This window comes from Thunnus maccoyii, chromosome 13 (assembly GCF_910596095.1).
Source record: "Thunnus maccoyii chromosome 13, fThuMac1.1, whole genome shotgun sequence".
Lineage (NCBI taxonomy): Eukaryota > Metazoa > Chordata > Actinopteri > Scombriformes > Scombridae > Thunnus > Thunnus maccoyii.
This window is the reverse complement of record NC_056545.1, coordinates 28,540,960-28,560,645: the sequence shown is the minus strand read 5'-3', so window position 1 is coordinate 28,560,645 and position 19,686 is coordinate 28,540,960. Positions and strand designations below refer to the sequence as shown.

Genomic DNA, 19,686 nt, shown 5'->3' with positions numbered 1-19,686 from the left:
AGTGAAGGGTAAAAAAAGGATCAGGGTCAGAGGAAGCAGAGGTCTAATGTTCTTGTGGTCCAGGAGAGCACTCTCTGCCCTCTCACAGGTCCAGGTGAAGCTGGAAACTGGGCTCTTGGTGAGGATGATGAATGTGGCCGTCACAAAGCAGGGCCTCTCATAAAGACATTAGAAGGCCTTGGAATGAGCTGTTGCCAACCCAGAACCACATGAATGTTCTTAAGATTGTAAAACTCAAGACGCAGACCACAAAAATGAAGAACATGGTTTAACACTGGGATGGTTGAGGAGTGTGTTAGTATATAAAAACCATTTCAGAGAGTGAAGGCTCGATGAAACCTAGCTCTGCTCTGAATTGCTAGTTTGATGAAGTTCTGATAATTTGTTATACACCTAATTTGATTTAGTTTCCAGAAGATCATGTTTTGTAAAGTGATACCTCTGTCTTTTTAAGTGATTTGCTTTATCTGACAGTTGAACCATTGGCACACAAGTGGAGATTCCTCCTCTCCCTGCGCAGGCCACTGACACACCAGCCTTCACGGACAGCAGATCATATAAAATTAGAAAAAAATGAGACTTGGATGATGTTGCTCAGTATTTCGGCCATCTTTGGAGAGTTTATGCTAATTTACGCACAAATCTACGCTGGTAAAACCGGCAGTGGGTTGTGTTGTGTTGGACCTGTCAGCATCTCTGATGTGGCGCATCTCAGCTCCGTCAAGCAAAACATGGTTAGACAGATCAGACAGGAAGTTAGGAGATTTGGTTTCCATATTAGAGGTATAATATTTGAAGAACTGGGGCACTGATCCACCCATCATCCCTCTGTACCCGCTTATCTCTGAGTGAATGACAGGCTGGCACATGGCTGCATGACTGTCTGCACCAGAGCTGTCATGGGACATTTTGTGTCGCTTTGGATGACATGTTTCATAATGCATTTTTAATGCAAGCAATGAAAGAACATCAGACTTTTCTTTCAAGAGTATACAGATATACAAACAAGTACACAAACACACTCTGGTAAATACAATAGTTACTAAAAAGTAGCCATTATTATTTTACCAAACTTTAAAAAGATATTTTAGTGTTGAATAATATTTAAAATAGTGCTTGGGCTAATCCTACAGTATCATTCAACTAATGTACTTTTCTCATGGTCAGTGCAGTATTTCTTTGTTTGTTAAAATGCAAAAGAAAAATTATATGTTTTATTTTCTTCTGAAGTAAGTGGGTCTTTACTTATCCTACAGCCATGTATAAACTTGCCTGCCTAAATTAGCTGTTTATCATTTTAAGTCACTAAATTCATTTTCATATAGCTTACTCACTATACTCACTGGTGGTTTACTTCACCTTCGGTCATTTTAACTACTGTGGGCTTATGTTATTGCTGTTTGATTTTTACCTTGTTTTAAAGGAGCTTGTGTCTGTGGGCTTATTTGAAAATATTTTCTATCAGGAGTAGCTTGTCAGTATAATATAAAGGTATAGTAGCATATAATATAGATATTTCGTAATCCTGATTTAAATGTTTTGAATCATTTAGATTTCTCATGGTAAATGACACTGTTCTGTACTGTAAGGAGTGTTATATAAATTATAACGAATTATTGTCGTTTCACATTAGGTCTCCATGCGGTCACCACTGAGACTTTAACATTGGAACCAGCGACCGGACGTCGTGTCTCGGTGTATTCCTCCTAGCTTGACGGTGGTGCGCATCTCTCCGACCGGGAATACCGATTTCTGAACATTTCGGCCTTTTCCCCCGCTGCACCCTGAGCTGTGTTTTCCTGCGAGCGGCTGCACAGGGGAGCGGGTTGCACTGGCGTCGCGGGGTTAAAGTGAAAGCTTCTATCGGTCAGTATTATGACAAACGGAGATGACACACATCCAGAAGGAGCCGTGTTTGTTTTGTATGGCGAAATGAGGCAGGGGGTGGAGAGTCGCCACAGAGACGCTGGGCTCCGGCCAAACATCACCGCATTTTAGCACTTATTCGATGCTCGGGATTTGCATTTCATTGCATTTGCTGCATCGTTGATAGGCCGTATTAATTTATTTTTTTTGCAAAGTGCATGGTGGAAAATGCAGCTTGTTTGAGGACACCCCCCCTCCAGATATCCATTGCTGCCATGATAGGCAGAGGTCTCCTCTCGACCGCGGCTCGGCCGGTTGGAGAAGAGGCAGATTGATTTGGGACGCTGGGTCGCATCTGCGGATGTTATTCCGTCTGTGGAGCCTGTAAATATCATCCGCGCAAACACACAGTGATTCTTACTCAGGGAAAAGGAGAAAGAAAACAACATGTCCTCTCGATCTGCATTACCGTCTGGAAACGACAGGAGTACTGGAGACCATGTAAGTGCAATTACAGCCTATAGCCTGCATCTGTGTGCATGCAAAAGATGAATCGTGCATCCTTAAACAAAGATCTCCTCATATATGTGTGGCCCTTATTGCCATTCACAAGGTATGTTCACTGTGCAGATGGGAGGCGTAGATTGTGCTATTTTTCCTCATTAGGTTAAAGGACTCTGGGGGTGATATTGCATGGATATTTCAGCAGGACAGCCTCTTTCAAAATGGGCTAACCTTGAGTGTCTGCGCAGGGAAAGAGCTGATGGCAGGCAAACAGCCCGGAATGAGACCATCCGCATACGATAACACTCAGCGGATATGCGCAGAAAGCCTGAAAACCAGCCGTCACCTCTTATTATAAGGCTGTGGAGAGATAGTGATGTCACATTATACTCCTTGCTGCTACTGCTGCTGCTGCTTCTGTGTGTGTGTGTGTGTGTGTGTGTGTGTGTGTGTGTGTGTGTGTGTGTGTTTGTGTTCGCGCGCGTGCATGCGCGTGCATATTCTCCAGAAATTGGATGGGTGGGACAGGTGCACAGAGGGCCAAAATAAATGTATAGAGAATATCTGGGTTGTTCGTATGAAGCGAGGGGATTACTGCGTAAAATGATGTGCAGTCCATTGCTGCGCAGCCTACAAAGCGCCCAACCCCAGAGCCAGTGGGTGTCAGACAGCGCCATACATTCAGTACAGTGGAAAACAGTAGCGGCCTGCAGAAAGAAACAGGGAATTTATTCATGTGAGACAGACAGAATCACAGGGTCTGCATATCTGTCTATATATCTATCTATCTATCTATATATATATCTATATATCTATGTATCTATCTATTCACAGTCCTTATTAATGTATATCAAAATGGTGACATGACTGACTGACGTTGCATTATGTCATTTCTCTGCCCTAAACACTTCTGGCAAGACTCCCTCCCATCTGTTTGTTAGCAGAGCTTTCAGCACAGAGGGATGGTTAAGCCAGTAGATGTGTGTGTGTGTGTGTGTGTGTGTGTGTGTAAGTGTAACTGGATGTGCATAAGCGTGCGAGTTTACGAGGTGCATGATTGATTATAAATGCAGATCCGCTCCTTCCATTAGAATGGATCTCGATCTGCTGTCATCACTCCACAATTAAACGATGATGACAGATGAGTGAATTGACCGGGAGAAATGTTGTGCTGCCACAGTGGCACAGGTGAAGCTTGGCTTGATGTGCGCCGTACAGTCGGTGGATTAATGTACTCTGCTGCACGCTGTGAAAAAGCCCCTGGTGCTGTTGGTTGGGACTCTTACAGTAGGCGTCTATGATTGTAGGAAGAGGGTCCAAATTGGCTCGAGAACAGGGGCGTGAGAACAGGAATGGAAGCATGGAAGGGAGGGAGTGTCTGAAGGTGGGGCTTAAGGCTGCGTGGTTGTGTTTGTATGTGTGTGTGTGTGTGTGTGTGTGTGTGTGAAGCTGAGAGCAGGATGACATGCTGGGGGGATGGAAGTGTGATGCCTCAGGGCCTGAGACTGGCCAGGGACCACTGTGCCGGCATCTGCTCCCTTTTTTACTCTTTCCTTCTATATTCCTCTCTCCATTGGTTACCATTTCTCTGGTTGTCTCCCTCTTTACTGCCCTCTGCCTCACCTCCTTTTCCATCAGATATCCTGGTTTCTTTATCTCCTGGAATTGGCTTTTGCTCCCCGACCCCCACCATCTCGTCTCTCTCTATCCTCCCTTGTATCTTTTCAGTGTTGAGGCCTTAGTTTGTCACATGACAAGAAGCTGTTTCATACTGTAATACATCAAGCTTTGTTTGTGTAAATGCACATTGTTGTCCTCCCTTTCTCTTCTGCTCTGCTTCCTGGCTGAAAATTATCTGTGACTCAAGCTTCGGACTCTATCATCGCTGCACAGTGCTCCCAAGCGTTTGGGTCCAGAATCGAGCAGCATCAGGTGGTAGCATGCAGCAGCAGCAGCAGCACAGCTAACTGTTTACAGGCCTGTGGAAGCTTCAGGGCTGCCTCGGATTTGCAGTAAAAGCATAACCTTCATACACTGTCATCTTGCATGAAGACATCTTCCAGCAGTCAGGTGGTAGACTTCTAAAGAAGATGATGATGCTGAACCCAAAATGGAAACAATATGCTCTAGTGTTCATGTGCTGGACAACAGCTGTTAAGCCAGAAATGAGGGGCATGTATTCACATGAAGCCCAACATCACTCTTTTTTTTGTGTTTATGAAACAAACATCTGGTGGAATGATTCTGGTGATGTGGCACAAACATTTCACTTCCTCAGTATACTGATTATATATAAAGCTGGGCTGTTTATTGTAAGCATGTTTACCTGTGTAGTTTATGTCTGTGCTATGCACTCATCTGTGCAGATACTCAGTGTGAGTGATGACACAGCATGACAGCGAGTACCCTGAACATCTGCCTGAACATCAGTTTAGTTTCTGCCTAAACTCAGCATATTGTCACTATATTCTTTGGTGAACAAAGTTCATAACCAGCTTGCAGAGGCAGATCATTTTGCTTCTGGAGACTGTCAGTGCTCCCTGGGTACAGGCAGTCCTGGAGGTCCTTGGCCAGCCTGCTGCTGCTGCTGTGTGTGATATTGGTGTTGGCACAGTGATTGACCCCCCCTTCACTCCTCTCTTTAACCCCCTCCCCATCATTTTCTTCCAGCATGTGTCGCTGGGGGCCAGCCGTTCAGACAAGGCCACCAGCCAGTCCAGCCGCTCACTGGGCGCTCGATGCAGGAACTCCATCGCCTCCTGCTCCGACGAGCAGCCGCACATCGGCAACTACCGTCTGCTCAAGACCATCGGCAAAGGAAACTTTGCCAAGGTCAAGCTGGCCCGCCACATCCTGACGGGCAAGGAGGTGAGACATGGGGCACCGAAGGTCCAGGGTGGGAGGAGGGAATAAGGAGATGGACGGGTTTCAGCTGATGGTTGCTGGTGTGCTTAAAAGAGTTCTCCACTGATTTAGCATTACATGCCTACATTACCCACGATGCAACTTGATTCTCTTGATTTTTTTATATCTCTACATCCCCAGATTTTTTTTTACTCTCAAACTTGTAGTCTTCAGCCCCAACTGACGCTAACTTAAGTGACATCACTTGAGGCAATTTATCAGATTTCACACAGCTGCCTCTGGAGACACAAAAGGCTTTATACGATTTTTTCACATATGCAGTAGCACTCCCCAACTAGGGCTGCAACTAACGATTATTTTCATTATCAATTAATCTTTCATCTTTTGTCTCGATGAATCAATTAGTTGTTTGGTCCATAAAATGTCAGAAAATGGTGAAAATTGTTGATCATGGTTTCCCAAAGACCAAGCTGACGTCCCCAAATGTTAGGCTTTATTCCTTTTCTTCTTAAAAAATTACTCAAAACATTTGATCGATTATCAAAATTGTCAAATCATCAACTTATCAAAATCGTTTAACTTGATAGTTGTCAACTGATAGATTAATCGACTTAATCGTTGCAGCTCTATCCCCAACACCTGGAAACACATGCTGATGTGAAAAATCGGTGGCGTTCCCCTTTAAGAATTGCAGCGTCATACTTCTCAACATATTTTTAAAGAAGTAAATCTTATCTCACCTCCTCATTTAATCTTCTCTAAGGGAATTAAAATGATTTCAGTGCATTGTCTTTATTTGTTCAGTGACTTTCTAGGATTTAAACACTGATACTAAATGACTGCAGAAATGTATATGTGTATCATACTGAACTGGGACTAGTGTAGTATAAAATTAGTTCTCGGATTTTAGGCCATGTCCTTACGACACCTAAATACTTTGAAACCAATGTCGTTTTTGTTGTTTCAGAAATTGGCAGTAAACCATCATTATAGCCTCTGTTAGCCCTGCCAGTGCAAGTCAGCGGGGATTAAAACCACTCGAATTGACTTTACCACAGCCTAAATGTTCACAGTGGCCTCAGTCCACATTCGCCTACTTTGGTAGACAGATATAGCCAATCCAATACTCTCCTTGGAATACTATTTTTTCTAAATTTTTGGATGTTGAAAGGAATCTTGGATATGGATCAATGACATCAGTAGAAAAGACTTCTGAGCATCATGTAAGGAGGCTGTTGTAAGCAAAGGCATATTATAAGGATGATGTGTTAACTTTTCCTCATTAAAAAATTGCTTGATGTCTTTTCCAGGTTGCAATAAAAATCATTGACAAAACTCAGTTGAACCCAACCAGCCTACAAAAGGTAAGTTTTTCCTCTTTATACTGATGGATTGTTTATTGAGGAATATGTGCATCATGTTTTCAGTTACAAAAATGAAACAAACGTTACACTTGTCTAATACTATCTGCCTTAATAAACAGCAGCAAGGCTCAAAAATGGGGACGATTTGATCACATTGATGTAATTCAACAAAATACTGATATGCCGTTGGGGACTGAGAGGTTCAGGTTTATCCTCAGCTGTGTCCCCCTCAAAAGGGGCAGGAATGAGAGAGCAGCTGATAGAGAGAGGGCTCGTGGGATGTGATGCTGTTTGGCAGGTGCTAGGGACTGGATGGGAGCGAGAGGAGACCTCTGTTCCAGAGATCATCTCTCGTCTCTCTCTGGGCTAATCGCTGCCCTGAGAGAGAGGGGTGACTCATCTCAGAAACCGTGGTCACCCAACCCACCCCTTTTTTTTTCCTTTTTTTGTATTTGTGTTCTTAATCTGTCTTCCCTGAACACACGTCGCTGTGGATAACAAAGAAAACCGCAACGCATTTGTAGCTGATTTGTGGGTAATGATGTTAGGTTCGGTGGCCATTTCGTTGTGAAGGGTGTCTTTAGAAAAGCTTAGAGCCGGCTTCTGTTTTCCTGCTGGTCAGCATGTTGAATGTTGAGCCTGAATGGTGGACACTCGAGGTTTGTTGTGCATGAAGGTCAGAGGCAGAACAGTGGACACTTTGGATTTCGCCAGCTATCAAGGGCAACCTCAGCATGGCGCAGACACACACTTGACTCAGATTCAGGACCCGAAATTACAGTAAAGACATCTGGAGCACGAGACCAGGACTGGTATATATCCAGACACAATATGGCTGACATGAAGGCCGTTTGATCATGGGTTGATCACATGCTCTAACTTATCATCCAACCACATCAATCAAAAGCTTCTCTGCCTGGTCATGTGTGCCTAATGCAGCTGCATCACACACAGTCAGATAACCTTAAAGAACTATCATGTGGTAATGGAATACATGTGAATAAAAGCTTAGAGAGACAAAGAATGCAGCCAGACAACCATTCAGTCAAGTCATATTTACCCATAATGCCGCTTATATGCACATATGGGCCAAAGTGTCTCCCTCATTGAGCCATAAGTCTGTCCCCTCCCTCTCTCTTATCTCTTTCTACCTCCCCTCGGCCTGCATGAGCTGCTCTGCCTGTGGGCAAGAAGTGAACAGACCACAAGGATCAAATCAGGGATGAAATGATTGTTCTTTTATATGTGTGTAGTGTGCGTGTGATGTAGTTTGACTGGAAGATGTCTGTATGTCTTGCTACATACAGTAAAAAGACCAGTTCTTCTTCACATGAGGTGAAATGTAGGATTAAACTAGCAGGGTTATAGGTAGGATTTCTTGGCCCCCTGAAACAGTATTACGGTATTAAAGCCCCCCCCCCCCCCCCCTAAATTATGTCATATATCCTACTGGAAATAGGAGGTATGGATGAATTGAAAATCTTCCCATAGAATTGTTACTATTTTTCGCTTTACCAGTAACAACATCATAGAAATGTCAGAATAAATAGCGATGAAAGAAAATAACCCTTTTGGTTTATTGACATTTTTTTTGTAAATAATCTTTTTTCTCAATCTCTGTATTTAGAGAGCAATGATAGCGATGACCTTGGGTTGTTATTATCCAGGCTTTAGTAAATAAATGCAATTTACTTTCCCCATAGTGAGCCGTTGCCGTTTTGATCGCTGGCTTCCTATAATCCGGATGCTTTGACTCATCATAATTCTAGTTGTTATATCATGACAGAAAATGTTTTTCTTTACCTTACCTGCTAGAATATTAGATGCTTTGCGGGAACTGTAATCCCAATTTGCATGTTATCCTGCCTTCTTGCCTGGTGCTTGTCTTGGACCGGACCGGCTGCCGTGAGAGACAATGGGTGCAACATTTAGGACAGGATTGACGAGAGAGGTGAAGGATTGGCCACTGATTGGAGAGAATACTCTACAATTGGCTGGCGATGATAGTGGGCTTCTTTACATACCCGCGGGCTAGAGAAAATCCTTAGTGCTGAAGACATGAAAGAGCCCATATTAGCATAATCTGGATGGTAATGTATGTAGAGGGGAGAAGGAAAGAGGGAGATGTATTGTACAGGGGTTGGTAAAAGGGGGGAGGAAGGAAAAGAGGGAAGTGAAATCACAGATGTGAAAATCAAATCCCAACATCCATGAAGAAGGATTTATCATAAGAGGAAATAACAGATTACAGGAGGAGGTTACAGATTTTTATATTGGCCTCTGTGATGTTGGAGGACACCTTAATACAAAATATGTGCCAGATGAAATTGGACTGAAGCTGAAACTTGCATTTAATTCAATTTGTTTCCATCTGCTAGATTTTAATTGCAGCCAGGAATTGCAATAGGAGCCACAGTGCATGTGTGTCCATCCCTGTCAGTGTCATCGTAGGTTTGCTATTTATTTGCGGTCGTTAGCGATGAGCGGGGTCGAACATGTTGCCGGGGGATTGTTTTTACTGTTTTGACGGATCTGACCGCTCAGCCTCGCCGTGACGAGCAGGGAATTAATGGGACGCCGGATGATGAGATGCTTCAGCACTACGTATCCCAAGATTCCCTCTAGCACAGCTGGAGAAGCTGGGAAAGAGCCCGGTCTTAATACCTGGGTCGCTATGGCAACAGTGACGTTGTGGCACTGCTAGAGGAGAAGACGGCTAGAGGAATTGAATGAAGGAGGAGGGAACGGAGGGAGACACATCGGGAAACAGGAGAGGGGGAGGATTGAGAAAAGAGGGAGAAAAGATTATCACACCATCGTTTTTTTTTTTGTTTGTTTGTTTTTTTTGTTTTGTTTTGCAGAGTCTACGACGTGGAGGATATTGCTGGTTTCAGAATGGTCTTTTGTTGAGGGACTGTACTGTTATATACGTGAAACCAGGGGAGCTGGCTCACATTTAATCCCTTGCTGTGCTCTGACAAAGTGTACAAATATATCCCAGAGTAGACATATCACATGCAGTGAGAAGTACGCAGACAGAGTAGAAGTTGGTCTGTTTTTGGCTGGAGATTCATCACATTTGTGTGTGGGCCATTTGTTTTTGTTGGGTTTTTTTTATGGTGCGTAGGATTTTTTGGTTGTTGTCACCCTCGCAAATTCTCATTTGGATGAATATCAGACACCGAAAGGCGTATTGTTATTTTTAGAACAAAAGTATAAATCTGTCTGCTTGTACCGGTCCACCCCCGATCTCTGAGGGGTTCTTATTCTGGTATCAGCAGCAGAATCGATTCCACATAACTGTGCTATAAAGACTATATGACATATAAACAACCAATCCATGTAATGTTGCCTCTATACTCCCTTCACCAATCTACGAAGTTGTATATTAATATGCTAATGAATATGATTATAGTAGGCAAATTTTCCATGTTAATCTTACTATTGAGCTGCCAAAATTACTCGGGACAAGCATTACTGGTGAAGTCACCCAGTATAAGTTGAAGCCTGGTAATATGAGAGAGATTTAGGGGTATACAGGAGATAATCATTGAGTCCAATTTGTGTTTGACACCACAGTGAAAAGATGCAGGGATGTCAAATTCTGCACTGCAACCGAAATTCTTCTGCAATGGCTTAAATTGCTATATTTTACAACTTTAATGGGATTCACAAGGTATTAACAGACAAATATCAAGCAAATATAAAAGCTGGATCATTGACAGTAAAGCAAATGACAAAGATTTAGGTTGTGTGTGTGTGTCTCAGCAGGACAAATCTCATAATTTTATTTCAGTTAAATTTAGTGGTTAGACTGGACTTTAGCCTCAAACATTTGATAAGTTTTGGTGATGATTCATATTTGGGATTTATATCATCAGAAGACTGAGTTAAAGCCATTTGTTTGCAAGAAGTCATTTTAACTTGACAAATAATTGAATTTGATAAATAGGAATTATTTTGAATGTTGTTACGGTTCATATTCCAGCTGTTGAAATTAACGCTCATCAGGTTAAAATGAGAAGCCGGAAAAGCGAAATAAAAGTATTGTCACACAGATATTCACATGACAACCTGACAGCTCAACAACTGCTGGGGTTCATGTGAATTCTGGGACCTACAGACAGGGTCACAGTCCAGAAAATGTTGAGAAACCCCACTTCAACTCCATATTACATACATAAATATAATAATATAATACATAAATATATTTCTTGCCATGAACACAATGAATAAAAAAATCTGTAAAAATGCCCTTGTCAATACATTTTAAAGCACAGATTTACTGCAGTGTGGAGAGAGTGTTAAAACAAAATTTTGTTTCTTCTTCCCAGCTCTTTCGGGAGGTACGAATAATGAAAGGCTTAAATCACCCTAACATAGGTAAGGCACATGCATACATCTCAACAGGCTTTATGTTTGTGTGTCTGAGTGTGTGTCCATGTGTGTGTGTGTTTTGCCTCCATATGTGTGACCAGACGGAGGTATAATGCTTTGAATGAGCTTTAGAGCATTCATTGACCGAACTGTAGCAAGCAGCGACTCAGACCTCATATAGAGGTCACGAGGTTGGATTTTCTAAAGCTGAAATGTCATATGGATCAAAAACCCCCACAGCATTAGCGGCGGGTTCCTCAGTATTAAGACAGATAGGCAGACGGCTGTGCTATTATTTATAACGTGAGCATGATCTGTTTTTATATATTTGATTTTAATCTGATTCTGTTTTGGGCTACAGTACAGCTGTTCGAGGTGATTGAGACGGATAAGACCCTTTACCTAATCATGGAGTACGCCAGTGGAGGTGGGTACCTTGACTGTCATGTCCAGGAAATGCTATGATATGTATTTTAGTATTTTATGCAGTTTAGTGGTTCTAATTGGATGTGTTGTGAAAAGATGGCTAATGCTGAAAGTGCAGGAACACTGGTTTGTTTCAAAGGTATTTTTTCCTCATCTAAGAACAGCTTAAAGGAATAATTTGACAATTTGGGAAATAAGCATATTTGCTTTATTGCTGAAAGTTAGATGAGAATATTGATACCTTTCTCATGTTTGTACACTAATATGAAGCTACAGCCAGGAGACAGTTAGCTTAGCTTAGCATAAAGACTAGAAACGGGGAAAGCGTTTTTTATGTTTAACTTTATTGTCAGAACAATATGTACATACAACATATGCACAAACAAAACTGATTATACCATTGATAGAGCCGGTGTATATATACATTTCTTCATATAATTAATAAAGAAATACAAATATACCTTGTGATTGACAAGATGCTACCACAGTGGTGCGTGAGGTGTGGAGCTCCTCCTCAGCTCCACACTCTCATCCAAATATGGTCACTTCTCATCACCTCTGGCTCCAAAAAAAATAATATGGCCATGGTCAAAACTCAAGGCTTCAGAATAGAGTCCACAAACCAATGGGTGACCAGTGGCTGCGTCCATTATTTTTATACAGTCTATGGTTTCTAGTCTTTGTGGTAAGCTAAGCTAACTGCCTGCTAGCTGTAGCTTCATGTTACAGCTTCATATGAGATTGGTATTAATAATCTCATGTACCTCTCAGCAAGAAAGCAAATAAGAGTACTTGCCAAAATGTCAAACTGTTCCTTTAGATCTACACCTGTTATTCCCTCCATAGTTCAGGAAAATAATGAAAATGACTGCTTGTACTGTCAATTAATGTTGCAAAATATAATTGACACCACAATGTGGGAACAATGTATCAATTTCATTTTGCATCTGAGCCCACTTTGACAATTGATTGAATCTATTATACTGTCTTTTAATAATAACCAACTAATTAAATAATTGATCTGATATGAGGAAGTCACTTCTTTACAGTGTACGTCAATTAGTTTCAATAATGTTCTTGAGATTAAAAAAAAACATCTGGATATTGGGGAATACTTTTAATTGACTGCAGTTAATAGCAGCTGTTTTTTTTTTTTTTTGATCTGATATGAAAGACAGTACCTTATAAATGATGAGTGTGGACTCTCCTCTAATAGGTGTTGTACAGTTCTACATTCAAAGTTTATAGAGTATGGAGCCGCAACATAAATAACTGAGCAGCCTCTCTGCAGTAATGGTGCTGCAGTTTAAATTGACTGTAAACACAACACTGCTCTCCTTTTCTTTTGGCTTCCATTAGCCTTTTGCTATGTTTCTGTTTGTGTCAGTTTCTTGTCACCTATTCTGTTTTTTTTGTGTTCTGACCCAAAACATATCGTTTGCTCAGTGTGACCTTGGAGAATGTCACAGACACAGTTTCAAATGTTGCTTTCTGTCAGGCTCATATTACTTTGAATCTAAGATTTTTAAAAAAGACCATAAGGAGTTGTAGGGATGCCTGAAGTCTTGTGAAAACCAAAATGAAACGAAACTTTCCACTTGTATCAAAATTTATATTTCATGAACATAATGATATTAAAACGAGATCTAAGGGACTGTACGGAAATGATCATGAGGTGGGATGAGAGTTTAGTCAAAAACATTTTGTGAGAGCAGAGGAAGTTCTTTTATCTTTTACTCATCCCAGATTTATATTTTATTATTATTTCCCTAGTGAGATTCTTTCAAGGGAATCCGGGGTGGGACAAAAATATCACAGAGCTCAAGACCAAAAGCAGCCACATAACTGGCGCCTGTGACCGGTTTTGCTGACCAGTGTGTGGGTTTAACAAAAGTGGTGCACACAAATGCTCAGATATTTGTTTCCCCTGGGGTGTACCATGGTCTGGAGTTTTGATTTTAAATTAAGTGTCACTATTGTTAATAGTAAATTGGAATTACTGTAGTGCTATGTGAATTAGTACATGACATGTGACAGCATAAGATAAAACATGGAGTACATCCAGCCATCATGACTGTCTTGGATGATAATGGCTGCATTTTCTCCAAGTTTGATCTTATGCTGTCAATTGGTGCCTATTGATTTATGTATCTTTTGTTCTTTTGTTTGTTCGCTTAATTGCCAAGAATTTGCTGAGGAGATCTATACCAATTTTGCAGTTAGCTTAGTTTAAAGACATGGAAACACTTCTGCTTTTGTATAGATTAAAGTGGAACTATGTCATTTTTGGTGGGACCGGCAACAGACCAGCCATATAACCGCAGTTGTCCGTGAGTGCCTGAGTGAGTGATGAAGTTACACTATTGGTTGGCCGGCTGGGTGTTGGAGTTTCCTCATTGGCCATTACTCTTTCAAAATGAATCAGTGTGAGATGATGAAAGTGGAGGACAGCAGCATGACGCAGAGTGACTGTGTTTCCTGCCCTAAGCTCCGACACTCTCAGTTCCGGTGTTAAATGCAGTGAAGTCGGCTAAACTCCTGTTTGAACAGACATGTACCAGCGTCTGTGCGTCTCCCCCTCTAGCGCCCAGTGTGATCGATTCTGTCAGCAGCCAACAGGAGAGACGCTCTGTGGTGCGTTTGGATTTTATAACTGAACTAATACCAAGACGCACACTTTTTGTTTCTCTGATGTTTTCACATCACAAACGATGACCAACATCATTAAAACACAAGTCTTGCAGGTAAAATGTGAGACTCATGTAGTTGTTATATCAGTTTAGTATGGGGCGGCTGCTCTGCAAAATGCTGTCAAAACTTTCGTTTCCATCGCAGCCGCCATGATCATCGACCGAAAAAGAGTCAGAAAAAAGGCGCATAGAGGCATGAGGGAGAGCACACAGTTAAAGCCCAAATAACAATCAGTCTTGACAAAACACTCAATGCAGAGTGAAAAACAAGATACATCCACAGAGTGAAACAGATGAAAGAGAAGGGGGAGTTAACAAATAGGTAATTAGAATAGTTATAATTAGAATTAAAATAAGTTATCTTTCAAATCAAACATCTCAAGATATAAGTGGAAAGTATTGTTCTTGCAAATGCATTCATATTATGACTAAAATGTAGCTTAACTACGTCATGTGATGCTACTGCAGTACACTTTACCAGAAAATATTACTGGGACCACTACAGAAAATTGCAGATCCAGGAATTCACATTATAGACACTACAGCTGACTATCCTGGTAACATGTTGGTCACAATTTCACACACTGACCATACACGGTCTAGTCATATACTAGGTCTTGACCTAGTCTTGTTGACTTACTGTCACAGCAGCCACTTTGAGTGTGGCAGCTGTGGGATTATGGAAATGATTTAAACAGAGCAGCAGTGGCACAAGTAGAAAAGACTTATAATGTCAGCAAACAGAGTCAGTAATGTTACTAACGCAGCAATATCTACCTAAACTTTGCTAACGTAAGCTATTAAGACACTGAACGTACCAGCCCAGGTAACACGCTAGCAGCAAAACTGAACTGTATACTGAACTGAATAAAGGTGTGTTTCATTGCTTGTTAATCCAACTTTTCATTTTTAAGAAGAATTTGTTATTTCTTCCTTCAAAAGTTAAATAGTATGACTTTAAACAAACTATAATGTGTTAATTAGTGCTGGTAGCCGGATTTTGTTCCCATGGACAGAGCCAGGCTAGCTTTTTTTTCCTGTTCCAGTGTTTATGCTAAGCTAAGCTAACTGGCTACTGGCTCTAGCTTCATATTGAATGGACACATATGAGAGTGATATCAATCTTCTCCTCTAAATTAGTCCGTGTGTTTTATGTTTCATCTGGCTGCAAGAAAAAATTTCTTTTGGGGACAATAAACTTGAAATTGACAACTTGACAGCACTTGTAATTTATAAATATAAAAAACTGAATTAATGTGATTAAAATGTATTGTGTATATCATCAGTATATCAAATAAGTGTATGGCTATAATGCCTCTGGGTTTATTTATCACTCACTCACAGGTGAAGTGTTTGACTACCTCGTGTCTCATGGAAGAATGAAGGAGGTTGAAGCCAGAGCCAAATTTCGACAGGTAAGAACTCACCGCCTCTTGTTACCTAGATTGCACCAATCCTCACATTTAATTGTCAGCGCTTCAGGTTTGTCTGTCTCCTCATGTCCACAGATTGTTTCTGCTGTCCACTACTGCCACACGAAGAACATTGTCCACAGAGATTTGAAGGTGAGGAAGCCCAGAAGATGTTTTGGGCTGCTTTCAGAAATGGGGGGATTAAGGCTAGTCCAAGACTAGGACATTTCTTTCACTGACAGATTACACTGAACTGAAAATTATAATCTGGGACTAGTCTTAATCTGTGTCTGTGAAAAGGGCCCTTTAGCATCTTAATCGCACAGTAAAGTACGAGTGGAGAGGCTCTTTTTTACCAAGCTGGGAAGGGTAGAGGCAGTCAGAGCCTGGCTGCTGTTCTAATAGATTATTACATTCCTGAACACACACAGTGACATATATACAGTATGAGTCATGTCCAGTATCTATGTTGTTGTTGGACAACACTCAAGTACCACCCCCCTCCCCATCTGTCTCATTCGCTCTCGCTTTTTTTCTCCATCACAACTCCTGTTCCTCTGTTTTTCCACTTTACCTCATTCCTCTTTCTCCTCCCCCATCCAATTATTTTCTCTCCTGCTCCCCCAACGTGTTGTTCTCTTCTACCCTTCCTTCCTCCTGCTGTCAATCCCTGCCTCCTCCTCCTCCTCTGCATCAATGTATGTATGACTCAGGCGGAGAACCTTCTGCTGGATGCTGATGCCAACATCAAAATCGCCGACTTCGGCTTCAGCAACGAGTTCACGCTGGGCAACAAGCTGGACACGTTCTGTGGCTCGCCGCCCTACGCTGCCCCTGAGCTTTTCCAGGGTAAGAAGTATGATGGGCCCGAGGTGGACGTCTGGAGTCTCGGAGTCATCCTCTACACGCTGGTCAGCGGCTCGCTGCCATTTGATGGGCAGAACCTGAAGGCAAGTGGATGGGAGGAGGGACTGCCTGTCTGTCTGGGTGCACTCAGACAGGATGGTTCCTCAGGGAGTGATGGTAACAGTAATGGGTTCACATTTATTGAAATGAGTAGTTTCAAACAACCCTCTACATTTGGTAGAGTTAAAAATTGAGACTGCTGTATGATTTTTAAAAGCATGAAAAATCTATCCTCAGACTCTTAAAGGGTTTTGTGTTTTTACTGTCTTGAATGTCAGTACAGCCCAGAAGTAATTGGTGATGGTTGTAATTTGCCTTTTCAGTTTTTCCACTTTTCTTTAACTTGTCTACACCTGATTTAGTTTTCCTACATTTTCTATCTTAACTTCATATCAACTATAAAATCATAGGTGGAGAAACCAACAGGATAGGCCTTGAAGTGTGTGTAACATTGTCTGTGCTCTTTTGAACAGTGTTGACATGTTTCTGTATATATATTTTCCAATCTGTTTTGCTGCTGTGCAATATTTTACATTGGCACAGGCACTGTAAGATCTCTGTTTATGATTAAACCCTTGAGTATAATGAATATATGTTATTTTATAGCTGATGAACCATTCTCTGGTGCCGTATGAAACCCATATGCTGTGTTAAGCATCATGTTGGCACTGAGTGGTTTTCTTTGCTTAAAGTGTTATCTTAGATTTAGGTGATGAGTTTACAGTGGATGATAGAATTTCTGCCTGGCACAGCCAGTGCAAAGGGCAAATACGTGGGCCTTCGAATAAAGTCTGAATCTAATCCAGGGATGTAGTGGCATCCTGGTGACTCAGTCATGGCTCAGTGTGTGACGTGTGGATATGATGGCCTGGTTCTGAATGTGGTCCAGGACCTGTGTCTCTCCTAGTTTCTCTTCTTGTTCCTCATTTCCAGTGGTTTCCTGGAAAAAAATGTTTTTGTTTATATGAATTGTTTTATAATGTTCACTGACTAAAAGTTTATAGTTCAAATTTTTAGTTTTGCATGAAATTACTGCTGAATTGCGACCTTTTTTTTCTATAAAAAATATTGTAAAAAGTGGCGTACAGACACAGAGCACAGAGCAACATCAGCATTCAGTTGGAGTCGTGTTCCTGGCCACTGACGAATGTAAGTCCAATATTCTCTCTGTTTTGGTCTCCACCAACTCCTGCAGGAAATCTCCTTAGTTGCTAAATGCGCCATTATGTTCACCAGCTAGTCACTAATCTTGTCTGTCTGCTGTTTGGTGCTGTGAAGTCAGTGTACAATGGGATTATTAAAGCTTTTTTTCTGTGTGTATACTTGTAGAACAGTGTGCAGTTACAGTTAATATGTGCATGTACAGTTTGTTCTGTATGTGTCTTGATGAAACACACTTACATCAATGCGTATTGACTTAAAAGAAGAGACTGTTAATCTGGCTTCCCTTTTTATGCGGTTTAGCCTCAGTGTCAGTTAACAGACCAAGTTACATTTAGTGTTTTATAATCAGTTTTGCCAAAACAGGTTTTTATTCATTATATCTGCTCATTTGTACATGTATAGATATATAACAGATGAACATAATACCTAATATTGGCCTTTTTAAAAATAATTTACATTCTAAATGTTACCCCCACTGATGAATAGTAGTGAGAAAGGATTATCCTCTGTCTTCTCTTCGGTTGCATTCTGTACCTTGTAGTAGGACTTTCTATCCAAAATCCAGCAGATGGCAATGAGTGACCCCCTAGAGCTCTACCAGAGGGTGGAGACAAATGTGCATTTAACCCCTCTCATATCTGACCGCACCCCAGCATACTGCCTGCAGTGAGCGACCTGGGGATTTACATTTTTATGCAACAGACACTATTACATCAGTCTAACTAGTCTTATCAGAGAACTTCAGACTAGTGTGGAATTCTTGTATGTACCGTTGAATAAGTTGTATGTAAGTACAAGTGAGTTCAACATAAATGAACAGAGTGATCTTTATGAGTGGAGTCTGAATGAGTCGGAATTTCTACTACTGGCTTAGATGATTTGGAGATGTGTCGTGACTGTTGATTTCCTCTTGTGGCATCTTTAAAAGGTGTGTTGGTACCTGGTTTGTCTTAAGCAACATCTTGTTCTTGCTTGTTGAATTCTAAATGTGCTGTCTATGTAACATGCGGTGGATGTGGCCAACAGGAGCTGAGGGAGCGTGTGCTGAGGGGAAAGTACCGCGTGCCCTTCTATATGTCCACAGACTGTGAGGGGATCCTTCGCCGATTCCTGGTGCTCAATCCCTCCAAACGGTGCACTCTGGAGGTGAGGAGTTCCAAACATGCAGCACAGACGGCGTAATTGACCTCATGTGAAATTCAAACCCAGCTGAGGTTTGTCTGTGTTTCTGTTTCTACAGCAAGTCATGAAGGACAAGTGGATAAATTCAGGGTATGATGGGGACGATCTGAAGCCCCATATAGAACCTGTTGAAGACTACAGTGATCCAGCTCGCATAGGTGAGTCAGCTGGGCCACCACTACTGCAGCTTACATCCTGGCGGTCAGCCTGCCCGCCATTCTGGTTCAAAGAGTGTACTAAGAGGTCTTTTCCATGATAAATTTATCAAGTTACAACATGTTTTATATCACTGTCTCTGTCCTTACCTTCCATATTTGGTTGTTTTTGTGCCTCAGAGGTGATGGTCGGGATGGGCTTCACTCCAGAGGAAATCAAAGACTCTCTGCTCAATCAGAAATACAATGAGGTCACCGCCACCTACTTACTGCTGGGCCGTAAAGGCGATGTGAGTTGTATAGATCTACCTAATATTTATTTATGCTTATTGAGTATTTAGCTGACATACTAGCCAGAGTAACTTGTAATGAGTGAAATACCAGGCTGACCTGTTTCTTGTAAATGTACATTATTGTATTGTTTTTTGGGGAGAAATCTTCAGATACCATTTATCAGGTCACACCTTTCAATCCAGTATCGCTATGACTTTATAGGACGGCAGTGAGACTCGCACAGCTAGTAGCCTGTCCCTGGCGAGGGTACGACCCAGCCCCATCACCAATGGGACCAACAAGCACTCCTCAGCCACTGGCTCCTCTTCCTCCTCCACCTCCTCCTCACATAGCAAGACCCAGCGCGGTGCCTCCACCTACCACAGGCAGCGACGACACAGCGACTTCTGTGAGTCTCTCCTCTTACCTCTTAATGCTTTAGGTGGTATGGCAGCTAGTGAGGCACGAAATAAAGCTCTACCTGAGACACTTTTCCATGAAT

The 19,686-nt window shown here is 41.7% G+C and overlaps 1 protein-coding gene across 4 annotated transcripts in view; it reads left to right on the top strand.

Moving 5' to 3' along the window:
- The first annotated feature begins 1,716 nt into the window (after positions 1–1,716).
- The window catches only part of mark4a (MAP/microtubule affinity-regulating kinase 4a), a 28,789-nt gene continuing 10,819 nt past the window's right edge, over positions 1,717–19,686 (top strand). For 3 of the 4 annotated variants that reach the window (XM_042431225.1, XM_042431224.1, XM_042431226.1), the window contains exons 1-12: positions 1,717–2,367; positions 5,041–5,238; positions 6,546–6,599; positions 10,934–10,982; positions 11,338–11,403; positions 15,437–15,507; positions 15,601–15,657; positions 16,218–16,454; positions 18,601–18,720; positions 18,815–18,914; positions 19,092–19,201; positions 19,407–19,593. In XM_042431225.1, the coding sequence (XP_042287159.1) occupies positions 2,314–2,367; positions 5,041–5,238; positions 6,546–6,599; positions 10,934–10,982; positions 11,338–11,403; positions 15,437–15,507; positions 15,601–15,657; positions 16,218–16,454; positions 18,601–18,720; positions 18,815–18,914; positions 19,092–19,201; positions 19,407–19,593 (1,303 nt within the window). In that variant the 5' untranslated portion in view covers positions 1,717–2,313. Of the gene's footprint in view, positions 2,368–5,040; positions 5,239–6,545; positions 6,600–10,933; positions 10,983–11,337; positions 11,404–15,436; positions 15,658–16,217; positions 16,455–18,600; positions 18,721–18,814; positions 18,915–19,091; positions 19,202–19,406; positions 19,594–19,686 lie in introns of all 4 variants that reach the window. The other variant, XM_042431223.1, reaches the window with a different exon arrangement.